Below are 12615 nucleotides of genomic sequence, written 5' to 3'. Positions count from 1 at the left end.
GTTGTCTCTTCTATGCCTCACAGCAGCCCAGCGGGATAAAGCTATCATTCCTATCTTACAGGAGAGAAGAGAGAGGCTTGGGGAGGTGAGGTGGCCTGCCCTAGGCTATACCACAGCAAGGAGGGGCTGGGTTTTGAACCCCAATTGTACAAGGCCAGAGGAACCCTGAGAATTCTAGGGCATATGTGTGGGGCTGGGACAGCCGGATTCTAATCCAACTGCTTCAGCAAGTGACCGTACAAGCCTGGACAGGTCACCAAACTCACCGAGGCATCTGCTTCTTGCAGTTGTAAAGCACACGCAGTTTCAATGACTCCCTCGCCTGATGGGAGCTGTGCGAATCAAGGTCGATGACAATTTGTGGAAAAGTTCTAGGACATTAAGTACCACAGAGAGGTATGGAAGAGTTTCATTCCTGGGAGTTTGGCTCAGACACCAGCTTTTTCCCTATGATCAACTTTAAGCTTTCTTTCCCCCTGGTGTGATCTGTGCACCGAGGGTCATGCTGAAGCCATTTCCGCTCCAAAATTCTGTGACAGTAAGATTCGGATGAGAGGAGAAGAGGAGATCGCCCAGAGTAGAACTTCAGATCTCGGAGATTTCTTTCAGTTGAATCTTACTCTAAAAACCCCTATCTCTCTCTCTATCTCTGAGTGTTTCCTAATTGAGAACATTCTGTATGTGAAGCTGGGCAGTAACACAATGGTGGCTGAGCCGGCCTTGTTTTTAGTGATTCACCCATCATCCAGTGGGTTGCTGCCCCTGTGTGTCATGCGCTGTGAATAGACACATGAGAACAAGGGTTGAAGAAATGCACTTGCTTCTCCTAAGGAGCTCAGTGTGGTCAGATAGTGAACAAGCAGTCACAGCGCAGTGAGATATGGCCAGGAGGGTGGCGAGCAGCCAGACGTGGGGATGTGACTAACACCTGCATTGAGGGGTGAGCTGAAGCGCGGGGCACCCAGGGCTCCGGTCTCAGACCCTTTCTCATTTGTCTGCACTCACTTTTCTGATCTGTTCTTTCTTTTTTTTTTTTTTTTTTATTTAATCATCTGTTTTTAAGACCTTCTCTGCCCTGAGGACCCCTAACTATATCCTTCTGCCAGAGTTTTCCCCTGCTTCTCCATATCTCCACATGGACGTCTAATCCAACGTTGGGATGTCTGAAATTGAGGGTCAGGTTTCCACCCCAAAGCCTGCTGTGCTGTCTCGCCCATCTCAGCACACAACAGCTCTGACTTCCGCTGGCTCAGGCCCCAAACTGTGAACCACCCTTTGTTCTTCTCTTTCTCTCACATCCTAAGTTCCTACAGTTGACAGATCTTGATGGCTGGGCCTTCCTCCCCACTCCCCTCTCTGCCCAGATGCAGTCACCACTGGTGCTGCAACAGCCTGACTTCACTGGCCTCCCTGCCCCGCCCTTGACCCAGCCCTGCCACCATCCATGGGCTGTTCTCAGCACATCCGTCAAGGTAACCCTGTTGATATAAGTAACATCATGTGATTTGTCTGCTCAAAGCCCTCTCATGGTTCTCCACCTTTCTTCAAGTAAAAGATGGGATCCTTATGGATTGCATTGAAGGCCCAACATGACCTGCACCCCGCCAGCTCCCAGCCCCTTCTCCTCTCACTCCCCTCTGCTGTCTCACTCTGCCCCAGCCATACTGGCCTTTTTTCTGTGCCCTGGCTGGGTCCTCGGCCTGGCATATCTTCCCTCACAGGCCTCATGGCTCACTCCAGTGCCTCTTTCAGTCCCCTGCTGCGGGCTTCACTGACCCCGCTCACCCAGCCCCCTACAGCACACACCCCACCTAACAAGCCGTGCGTACTCAGGTATCAGTGTATTTTCTGTTTCCCCTACGCAAGCTCCTTGAGGACGGGGGCTGCTGTATCTCCAGCCCCTAGGAGAGCCCCTGGCACATATAAGGTGTGCATTAATTATCTGTTAAATGAATGACCGGGTATTATCCAGGAGAAAGGGGGGCACTGAGGGAGGGGTGCATACACAGGGCTATGAAGGTATGAGAGACTGGCCATCTTGCAGTGCTAGGGCTCAGGAGAGGAGGGGAGCTGAGAGCACAGGTACTTGGTGTCAGGTTTTGGGGAGTCTGGGAAGAATTTTTGGCCAGGGAGTGACTGAATCTGATTTGCATGATACACATTTGCCTCTGCCAGGAGCCTGGAGAAGGATTAGAGCAGGCGGGGCCAGGGTGCAGCTGGGAGAGCAGGCTAGCATGGAGGAAGGCCGAGGACCTGCATGGAAGTTACTGGAAAGCAGACCCACTCCTCATCTCGGAACCTACCTTCTCAGCAACTGTGGCTTTTCTCTGCCTCCCTTCATCATCGGCACTCCCCACACTCATTTCTTACATCTCACTTCTCCCCGAAGCCGTAGTAGACACAACCACCCCACCTGCCACAGTCAGTGACTGTTTCTCAGTCACCACCACCCCGCTCTGAGGACACATGGGCACTACTTACTGAAACGTTTCTCCTTTAGCTGTACTGCCCTTGTTTCTCTGCTGTTTGTCCTCATTCCTTACTTCCAAAAGTTTTGGCCTTGACCCTTTTCTCTCCCCTCCTTGGTGATCACACTGTCTCCTGTAGCATCGCCCTCTATCACCTAACATAGGTCCCTCAAATGTCCACCCAGGAATCCCTCTGGAGTGCTGCACCACAGTTCCAACTCTTTGTTGGTTGACAGAGAAACTCAGACTTATGTGCTCCCACCCCAGCCCCTACACCCTCACCCCACCTCCTTAAACTCATTCTTTCTTTCTTTTTTGAAACAGAGTCTTGCTCTGTCACCCAGGCCGGAGTGCAGTGGCATGATCTCAGCTCACTGCAACCTCCACCTCCCGGGTTCAAGTGATTCTCCTGCCTCAGCCTCTTGAGTAGCTGGGATTACAGGCAAACGCCACCATGCCCGGCTAATTTTTGTATTTTTCGTATTTTTGTATTTTGCCATGTTGGCCAGGCTGGTCTCGAACTCCTAACCTCAGGTGATCCACCCGCCTTGGCCTCCCAAAGTGCTGGGATTACAGGCATGAGCCACTGCGCCTGGCCCCCAAACTCCTTCTGTTGACTTCACAGTTTCTATCCAGGGCAGCATGTTTTTTTTTCTTTCACCCAGGCTCAGAGCATGACAGTCGGCCCTGGCTCCTCCCTCTAATGCTGTGTTCCTCCCAGCCCCAGCCATGTCGGCTCCCCTTTCTATTCTTAGCCACCAGCCAGATCCGACATTTGTTACTTCAAGTTTGGACCACTGAGTGCTCCCTCCTGAATGTTGCCACAGCCAAGCCTCCCAGAGCTGATCAGCGTGATCTCTCCCGCTCTAAAAGTTTGTAACAAATCATCAGTGTTGCTTCCTTGCTCAGAAACCTTTAGTGGCTCTCCATGTTGCAAAGGTCCAAACTTCCCACGCAATCATTACATTCCTCTGTAACCTTGCCACAGTCTGCTTTTCCAGCCTTTATTACCAACTGTATTAGTTCATTTTCATACTGCTATGAAGAAATATCCGAGACTGGGTAATTTATAAAGAAAAAGAGGCTTAATGGACTCACACGCACAGTTCCACATGGCTGGGGAGGCCTCACAATCATGGCAGAAGGTGAAGGAGAAGCAAAGTCACATCTTACATGGTGGCAGGCAAGAGAGTGCGTGTAGGGGAACTGCCCTTTATAAAACCATCAGATCTCATGAGATTTATTCACTATCACAAAAAAAGCATGGGAAAGACCCGCCCCCATGATTCAATTACCTCCAACTGGGTCCCTCCCATGATACATGGGGATTATGGGAGCTACAATTCAAGATGAGATTTGGGTGGAGACACAGCCAAACCATATCACCAACGAAAGCTCCAAATTGCAAACTGGTGTCTCCTGGTCACTGAGAATCTTACTCCCTTCCCTACTTAAAACTCTTGACATTCTCTAAAAGCCTGGATTAAAAGCCCCCTCCCCTGGGAAGCCTGCTCTGATTGCTGGACCTCAAAGCGCTCCCTCCCTTCTCTGAAGCTATGGTGTGCTCTGAGCCTCTCCTATACCAGGCTTGTCCTGTTTGAACTTGTCACCTCCAGGTGCTGTAGGAAGACTTTCCTGGGCTCATCAGTGTTTATGACTCAATCCCCAATAGTTTTTACTGGACATAGAAGGGGCTCTGGAAGTATTTCTTTAATTAATAATAACTTAATTTCCTAAGTGGAACCCTTATTTCTCTCCTTTTATACCCTTTTTATGTGTTTTTTTGTGACCATAGTGCCCCCTTGTGGAGAAATGTTCACAGGCCAGACTGTGGCTGTGCTAATCCGCTGTGCCTAGTTTTCTGGACTGTTGAAAATATGTGCTTGAGATCCATTTTATGATTTACGACAGAACAAAACCCCTGTGCCATATATATCAAGAATAACACACACTACTGGAGTTAAAATTCTGAGCTCATGATCAACCAAGGACAAGGCAGTTTGCTTTTTTAACTTCAGGTCTTTGCCTTCCGCCCTCGTGTGGTGGGCAATTCTCTCTAAGGGTAAAGGTCAGGACTATAATCAAATGTCCTTTGCCTCCTCGGCGCCCTTCCTTCTTATTGCTGCCCCCTCTGCCTGGAGTCCCCTTACCCTTCTTTTGTGCCTCTCAAACTCTCTGCCCTTTTAGACTCAGCACCCATTTTACCTATTCCTTATAAAACTTCCTCTAACCAGACCAGCCTGGAGAGCTGTGCCTCTGAATCCCCAGAGTAAGTATTGCCAGCACAGTTAAACCAACACATGACGTGCTGCCTTGGAGTGCTTTTTGTGAATATTTCTGGCATTTAAAAATAAAATATTGATCTTTAGAATTCCATGTATAGATGGCCTATCTCGGCTGCTAGATTGGAGGGCCTTGGTCCACTAATGCGGTTTGTCGTGGAAACTAGGTTCCACTGACCCAGCCCACAGCTCCCCTGGCTGCAGTGCTTCCTAAATGCTCCAGCAAAAATCAAAGAGGAATGAGGCTGCTGGTCCTGCTCCTGATGTGTCCGTATCTGGCCAGGGGAGACATGCACATACTCAGTGACTTAAGGCTCTTGATCCATATAGCTTCAGGCAGGCACTAAGGGATCTGATATAATCTGAAGTAATGAGCAATGCCCCCATCTGTCCCCCTCCCCACTTTCACCCACCCCATTCACTTTGTGCACCCCACCCCCCACCACCAGTCAGGTGGGATCATCAGGGTGCTTCCCTGAGCGAGGTGAGTTTCTATGACATTTTTACAAGTGAGAGGAGAGGGAAATCTCATCTCAGGGGAATGGACTGGCATATCAAAGCCAGAAAGAGGGAACACCAAGATGTGCAGGTATCGCTTGGCAGAGCAGGGCTGAGGGAGAACAGAAGGCTGCCATCGCTGATATGGGTGACATCGTTAGGTGCGAGGGGTCCTGGGAAGTCTCTACACACGTGTCAGGGGCAGGGCCCAGAGGTGCTCATGAGAATTTGTGCTTTGTCCCCTAGGATTCTTGGGATGAGCTTCTTATTGGTGACGTGGAACTGAAAAGGGTGAAGGCTTGTTCCAGGTAAGGTGCTTTCCTGTCCCCGTGGGGTGGGGGTGGGGATAAGGTCGCTCTGCTCTGTCCCCCTTATGATGCTGTGTATGTGTGTCCAGATGCATTTTAACCACAGTGGACCCAGACACCGGTGTCATGAGCAGGAAGGAGCCGCTGGAAACACTGAAGAGGTAGGACTGGGCAGACGGGACTCATCCTCGGGTTTAGGTGCCGGAACAGAAGCAGTATTTGTTGCTTAATGTTTATAAGAGGAAGCAGTGAAGACACCACACACATAGTCTTGAAACTCAAGAGGGTCCCATTAACGAGATAATTTGGGAAACATTCCCTGGTGTTTTGGACACCAACATGTCTGCTTAAACAAATACTTTTATTTTTCATTTAGAAATCATAATTCAAATAAAGCAATGTTTAAAAATTGCTTATGTATTTTGACAAATTGTATTATGGGCTGAGTATTAGATGATACCAAAAAATGTACTAGGTGTCCTAATGGCATTGTGGTTGTATAAGAAATGTCAATATATTTTAGAGAAGCTGATTGAAGTATGTGTGTAGGAGTGAAGTGATGTGACATCTGGAACTTGCCATATATTATTTTAGCAAAAAGAAAAAAAAGGATAGATGAGTACATTGTAAAAATGTGTCACAATCTTCATAAATAGAATCTGGGTGATAATTACGTGGGGGTTTATTGCACTATTCTACTTTTATGTTTACTTTAAAATTTCTTAAGGAAAAATTTTGAGTGAAAGACCAGTACCGAGAATCATTTTAAATTGTATATAAAGATAGTCAAGATGCCGTGTTGATTTTACAAAGTTGATTATAAAATAGCACTATTTACTTTTTCATTTTTATTTGATTTTACTTCTTAAAAAATGTATAAATGCATGAGTAGATAAAAGGCTGAAAGAATATAAAACAAAATGGAGATACTCTTTTGATACAGTCATAGAATTATGGAAAAGGGTTATTCTTATATGTAGTCTCTAAACTTTCTATAATTACTCTGCATTACTTTTATGAAAACAACAACAATAACAGTTTAGTATCCAAGCACTTCAGTGCTATTATCTGCCAAATTTGGGACCCAGGAAATTGCTGAAACTCTGAAAATGAACTAAGGGTGCTTCTCTTCATTGGTCCCTTTGACATTGAATGCTGAGTCACAGGCCAGGTGTCAGGTCTCATCTCTACAGCCCCTGAGACCATTCCTTGGCTTTGTGTAAGACCCCTCCTTGGCTTTGGTCCTGACTTGGCACCCCCAGGTATAACTTGTAGAAGGGAGGGCCCTGGGAACCTTGAGGAAGGAATGCAGTTGAGATGTGACTATCTTGTATCAAAACCATCATGAACGAGCGCATGACAGAGAGGTTGCTCTAGGCTTTGTGGAGCAGGACTCATTCCCTGTAATGTGAGGTTGTCTGCCTCCCCTTCCTTCCACCTCTCACCAACCTCATGGCCTTTTTGGGGGCCAACGATTGAGTCTTCTTTGATCAGCACCAATCCGTCCCTGACAATTCTACTGTCCCAGATCTGGCCCCCTCTCTGGGCAAGCTGAAGCCCTGGGCTGCAGGGCTGTCATCCCCACTGTCACCTCACCCCTGAGCATGAGGCTGTGGCCTGACCTCTCTGGCCAGCACCTGTCATCCTATAGGAGATAAGTCCCAGGGTGTGGGCCAGGCTGCAGCAAGGTTAGCAGGTGGCCATGAGGGCCTAGGCCACCTGGCAGAGAGACAGTGGTCAGCAGGGAAGTCAAACAGGGTGGGTGGAGGGAGTTATAGAGAAGGGGGTTTGTGGGACTCAAGGAATCCTTAGGTGGATAGCAAGTTGCTGGTCTCTACCTGGCTCCAACAGCGTTGGATGTGATTTGCAGCAATATTCCAAGAGGGGGCTACAAACCAGCCTAAGGGAATCCCAACATTTTGAGAGATGTTTCTCAATACTCAAAACATTAACAACTTTTCTGTAAAAAGCTAATATTGTGGAGCATTTAAGATTGGTATGTTTCATTCCATGTAACTTTCACCTCAAAAAAAAAAAAAGCAAATAATGGTTTTTACTCTAGGTAATAATATTCAAGCTGAACTGTTCAGAGTTGAAATGTACTGGTGTCTGCAACTTACTTGGAAATGCAAAAAGACAATACAATGGATTGATGGATAGATACATGTGTGATAAAGAAAACATAGTCAAGGCCAGGCATGATGGCTCATGCCTGTAATCCCAGCACTTTGGGAGGCTGAGGCTGGTGGATAACTTGAGGTCAGGAGTTCAAGACCAGCCTGGCCAACGTAGTGAAACCCTGTCTCTACTAAAAATGCAAAACTTAGCTGGGCATGGTGGTGGTCACTTGTATTTGCAGCTACTCGGGTGGCTGAGGTAGGAGAATCATTTGAACCCGAGAGGTGGAGGTTGTAGTGAGCTGAGACTGTGCCACTGTGCTCCAATTTGGATGACAGAGTGAGACTCTGTCTCACAAAATTTTATATATATATATATATATATATATATATATATATATATATATATAGTCAAGCGTTAAGCTCAGAATTCGAGCAGCGGGTAAATGGGTGTTTGCTGTAAAATTATTTCACCATTTGCCTGTTTGAGAATTTTCATAGTAAAATTTTGGGGGAAATGTCACTATATGTGACAGAACATTGATGAGAGGAGCAGGGTTATAGCTATTCTTTGAAATGTGCTCACTCAACATCAGAACAAACCAGAACTCAGTGTTCCTGTTTCCCATGGCCACAGAGGAGCTACCAGGGGCAGAAAGCAGGGTGGGCCAGTGGGAAGATCCTGGGCTGGGAGTCAGGAGACCTGGATCTGCAGCACACCAACTGCTGTGCTCCTACCCCCGCCTCCACTGAGGCCCTGAGTGTTCTTCCCTATAAAATAAGGGAGGCAGGACAGAAATAGATGATTCTGTGTAAATCAGCCAAGTGGTTTGGGGAATTGGCTGTCATCCTTTTTTGTCCATCTTGTTCTCTCTCCTCCCCCAGTGTGTTGCTCGGTGTGGGGCATCCTTCCCTCTGGATTTAGAAGGTTTATGGTCTTGCAGAAACAGCCTCTGCAAAGCACTGCACGTGTTTGGGCTCGTTCTCTGCATCTTCAGCGCCCCCCCTTCCTCCATTGGGAGCCTGTGTTTATAGAAGGAGGATAATTGACCCTAAACACAGAGTGAGGGTGGGAAGGCGGGGGGCACAAGGAGCCAGCACACCCCCCTGATCTTCTGCAGGCTTTGTGAAGCCCAACAATCTGGCCCTAATTGCTTCTAATACCCCAGGAGACAGTGCGGCCAGCCTAGGTGTCTTCTCCTATCTCTTACTGAGATTTAAATTGCCATGGATGTGTAATTTATGTTCTTCCCAAGACAGGTGGTCATAAATCGGGAAGAGAAAGGCCTGGCCGCATCCCATAAATCATGGGAAGGGAAGCAAACAGTGGTGTCCACAGCCTCTCTGCTATTGGGCAGGTTGCTCAGAGCCACACCGCTTTCTGCCTCTGGGCACTCATAGTGCCCATGGCTGGGGTTGCTTCTGGAATGCAAGCGCTCAGCTGGGAGACCTCTGTGCCTGCCCAGCCCTGCCTCCTGATGTTAGTCACCCACAGGCAGAGCCCGCGGTGGCACAGCAGTGCGAGAAAAAGAAATACAGAGGCATAGGGGAGCCTTCGTCTGTAAAATACTCACAGCGGGTGGCACAGCGGAGGCATGTCTGCTAACAGGAAGATATGAAAATGGAATTTTTCTTTTCTTTCTTAAGGGAAAGTGACATACACACTGATCCCCATGGTTGAAGGAATGGCTGGAGTCTGCCATTGTTGCTTCTATGACATCTTGCCCCTGATGGAAAGAATATAGCACAGTTACTGCATGGGTACTCAAAAAAACCGTTTTGCTGGATGCATGAATACTGTGACAGTAATGACGTTTGCCAGCAGCCACTTCTGTCAGGCTGTGCTCTGCTGAGCTAAACACAGAATATATAGCAGTGGTAACTCCATGGGAGGAGGCAGACTCTCCACCCTAGTCTGGCTCTGTCACCTCCTAATTGTGTGACATTGGCAAGTCGCTTAGGCTCTTCAAGTCGCAGTTTCTTTATCGGTATAAACTGGACTTGTAATACCTCTTCTGGTAGACTGGAATAAGGCAAGATATAGGATTTTTATAGATGATAAAATACTGTACACAGTAACCACGTAAGCTGCGGTCATTGAGAGTTCCCGTTTATAAACTTGACACGTTCTGAGAGGAGCAGAAGCCTGACCGCACTTCTTCCCATACTCAGAGGCTGCTTTAAATGAAACCTAACACGAACTTGCCCAGCGGCCAGCCTCTGGAGGTTCAGTGTGGCACCTCTCCCGGGAACATTCACGACGCTGTCTAATTCTTTTCTTTTCTTTATTTATTGAGACAGAGTCTCACTCTGTCACCCAGGCTGGAGCACAGTGGAGCAATCTCAGCTCTCTGCAACCTCCGCCTCCTGGGTTCAAGAAATTCTCATGTCTCGGTCTCCCAAGTAGCTGGGATTACAGGCATGCACCACTACGCCTGGCTAATTTTTGTGCTTTTAGTAGAGACAGGGTTTCACCATGTTGACCAGGCTGGTCTCAAAGTCCTGACCTCAGGTGACGTGTCTGCCTTGGCTTTCCAAAGTATCGGGATTAACAATGCTGTTTAATTCTTAACCTGGCCATAGAGGTAGGCAGTCATGAGGCCTCAGGGATGGCTTCTGCTGCTGGTGACTTATGGTCCCATGAACACCAGTGGTGGGATCGGGCAGTGACCAGATACTCTGCCTGGAGTCATGGCCTGGACGTTGACCAGTGAATGCGTAAACCAGGCAGTGTAAACAAGGAGCAGCCCTCTGTGGTGCACAGCACTTTAAAGGTAACAAACTGTTTCCATTTACACTGCACCTTGTAAATAATAGAGACCTCGGTTTTAAGCTAAATAAAGTGTCTTGGGCTTCCTGCTCATTAGAATAGTTATGTTTCGTATTCATTGAAGGAGAAAGTGCACTAAGGAAGATTTTAAATGAGCTTTAATTTATTAATACCAACAGGAATACATATATGAAAAGTCATATATTTAAAAAGTCGTAGAAGACCCATGTATGAAAGAATACTATTTCAGAGTGTTGAACTTGGTGTGCACACGAATTCATAGACTGCTTGCAATACCTCTTAGTGCCACAAGGGGCCGCTAGTGACCTCGTTGAGTCTTCCCACAGCCTGGACGCGGGCTTCAGCAGCAGCAGCAGGAGGAGGTGGTGCAGGAGGCGGTGAGAGCCCGCAGCAAAACCAGGCAGCTGTAGGAAAGCCCTGGCAGCCCGGCCCGCCGAGAACCCCTTTTGCACTCCAATAGCTCTTCCCGCTTCTACTCCTAGACAGCGGAGTGGACCGCTACCTGTGAGCCGGTGACCACACCTGCACTTTCACAAAGCAACTCCCTCCCCCCGACCTGTGCAGTTTAGGGAGGCTGTGCCGGGAGGGGCAGCCGCTCTTTATGGTCCTCTGTTCCTCATTACCTGGTGGGGGAGTGAGTGTGTCTGTGCTTGGTTGGCAGGAAGGGATAGGTGAAAAATGTAAGTGGCTAGAAATTGGTGTAGATGACTAAATTGTGAGACACCTGGGTTCTTCTCAGGCCGGCGGGTGTACTCAGGAGGATGTCGACGACCAGGGTTACATCCTGGGTGGGAAGAGTCCACTAGACTCTGAAGTCAGCCAGGCCTGGGCTTTTGGCCCCAGCTGGATCCTTTAGATCTGTGATCTCAGGCAAGTCTGTTACTCCCCTGAGACTTAACTGTAAAATGAAGAAAAGGCAAATTCCCACATAGGCAGGTTGTAACGATTAAAAGAGAGAACATGTATAAAGTTCCTTATAAACTATCCATGTGTGATGTGCAGAACTCCAACTCTCAATTTCTCCCCAAGATAATGAGAGTCTCGACTCTTAGACTACAGAGCTTGGCAGCAACGGAAACACCCATACAAGCAACTGATGTGTCCCCTGTTCCTTAAGAGGTCACCCTCTGACAGATAGATCTCAGAATGTCATGAGTGTTGCATGCTGAAAGAGGAGAGCCAGGCTAGGAGAGATGCCTGGTTTGTCAGGTCCAAGGGCATTGCAGAAATCTGATTACAGAGAGAGGAAATATTCTTGGCAAGGCAGGGAAGCCTGCATCAACAGCTCATTATTTTCATTCATCCATTCATTTGTTCATTCATTGTTCAACCAACATTATTTTTGAGTGGTTACAGTGTATGTGTGAGGCCCTGTTCCAGGCCATGAGAATGCAACAGAGAACAAAGTGGACGCAGTGCTGCCTACAGGATGTTTACAGTCTGGGGAAGGAGCTGCGGGTCTCCAGAAGGTGGTTCTAGATTTGACTCTCTGTTTTCTCCTTAACAATTTCTGATTTGAAGAACAACATTAGAACCAAGTTGTTGCAGTCACTTTTTCACTTTTTTTAAAAGCAAGGCAGAATAAAATGAATGATTTATCTAAAAATGTTTTAAATATAAAAATGACGTAAAATTAGGGTTAGATTAAATAAAAAACTGAAGGTTAACTTCTTCCCAGTGGGGAAGGTGGGGGAATCTTGCCATGTGAGTCCCACACATCTGTTCATGTGCCCTCTCCCTGCGGCTTCTTTAATTTTCTGCTGGACAAAAATATTCATATTTATACTGCCTCTGACAGATGATTTTACTTGTGAGCATACTAATCCAGCCAGCAAACAATGGTGGGTCACAGGTGACGTAGGAGGCCCGGCATTGGGTGTGAGCAGTACAAGGGCATTAATCACAGTTCCTGTTCTCCAGGGACTCTGCCTTGTAGAACAGACAAACTTGTGCCCTGACATTACAGGACAAGACGTGTGAGTATTGGAGGGGCAAAGAGAGTTGAGGAGGGGGAATTACTCGTAGCTGGGGGAACCTGGGCTTCCTTCCTGGGAGATGTGGTGTTTGAATTGGGCCTTGAGGCAGGTACAATTCTAAAGCATGGGGACCTGGAGGAGGGGCATCCCACAGGAATCACAGAGGACTTACCGA

General features: G+C 47.6%; 1 protein-coding gene across 2 annotated transcripts in view; it reads left to right on the top strand.

Moving 5' to 3' along the window:
- MTARC1 (mitochondrial amidoxime reducing component 1) overlaps positions 1-12615 on the top strand; it is a 29435-nt gene that overhangs the window by 14604 nt on the left and 2216 nt on the right. Inside the window, exons 5-6 of one of the 2 annotated variants that reach the window (XM_002809431.3) lie at positions 5495-5556; positions 5646-5717. In XM_002809431.3, the coding sequence (XP_002809477.1) occupies positions 5495-5556; positions 5646-5717 (134 nt within the window). The remainder of the gene's footprint in view (positions 1-5494; positions 5557-5645; positions 5718-12615) is intronic. The other variant, XM_054520079.2, reaches the window with a different exon arrangement.

The sequence above is a fragment of the Pongo abelii genome, chromosome 1 (genome assembly GCF_028885655.2).
Source record: "Pongo abelii isolate AG06213 chromosome 1, NHGRI_mPonAbe1-v2.0_pri, whole genome shotgun sequence".
NCBI classification, from domain to species: domain Eukaryota; kingdom Metazoa; phylum Chordata; class Mammalia; order Primates; family Hominidae; genus Pongo; species Pongo abelii.
This window is presented reverse-complemented; position numbering and strand designations above follow the sequence as displayed.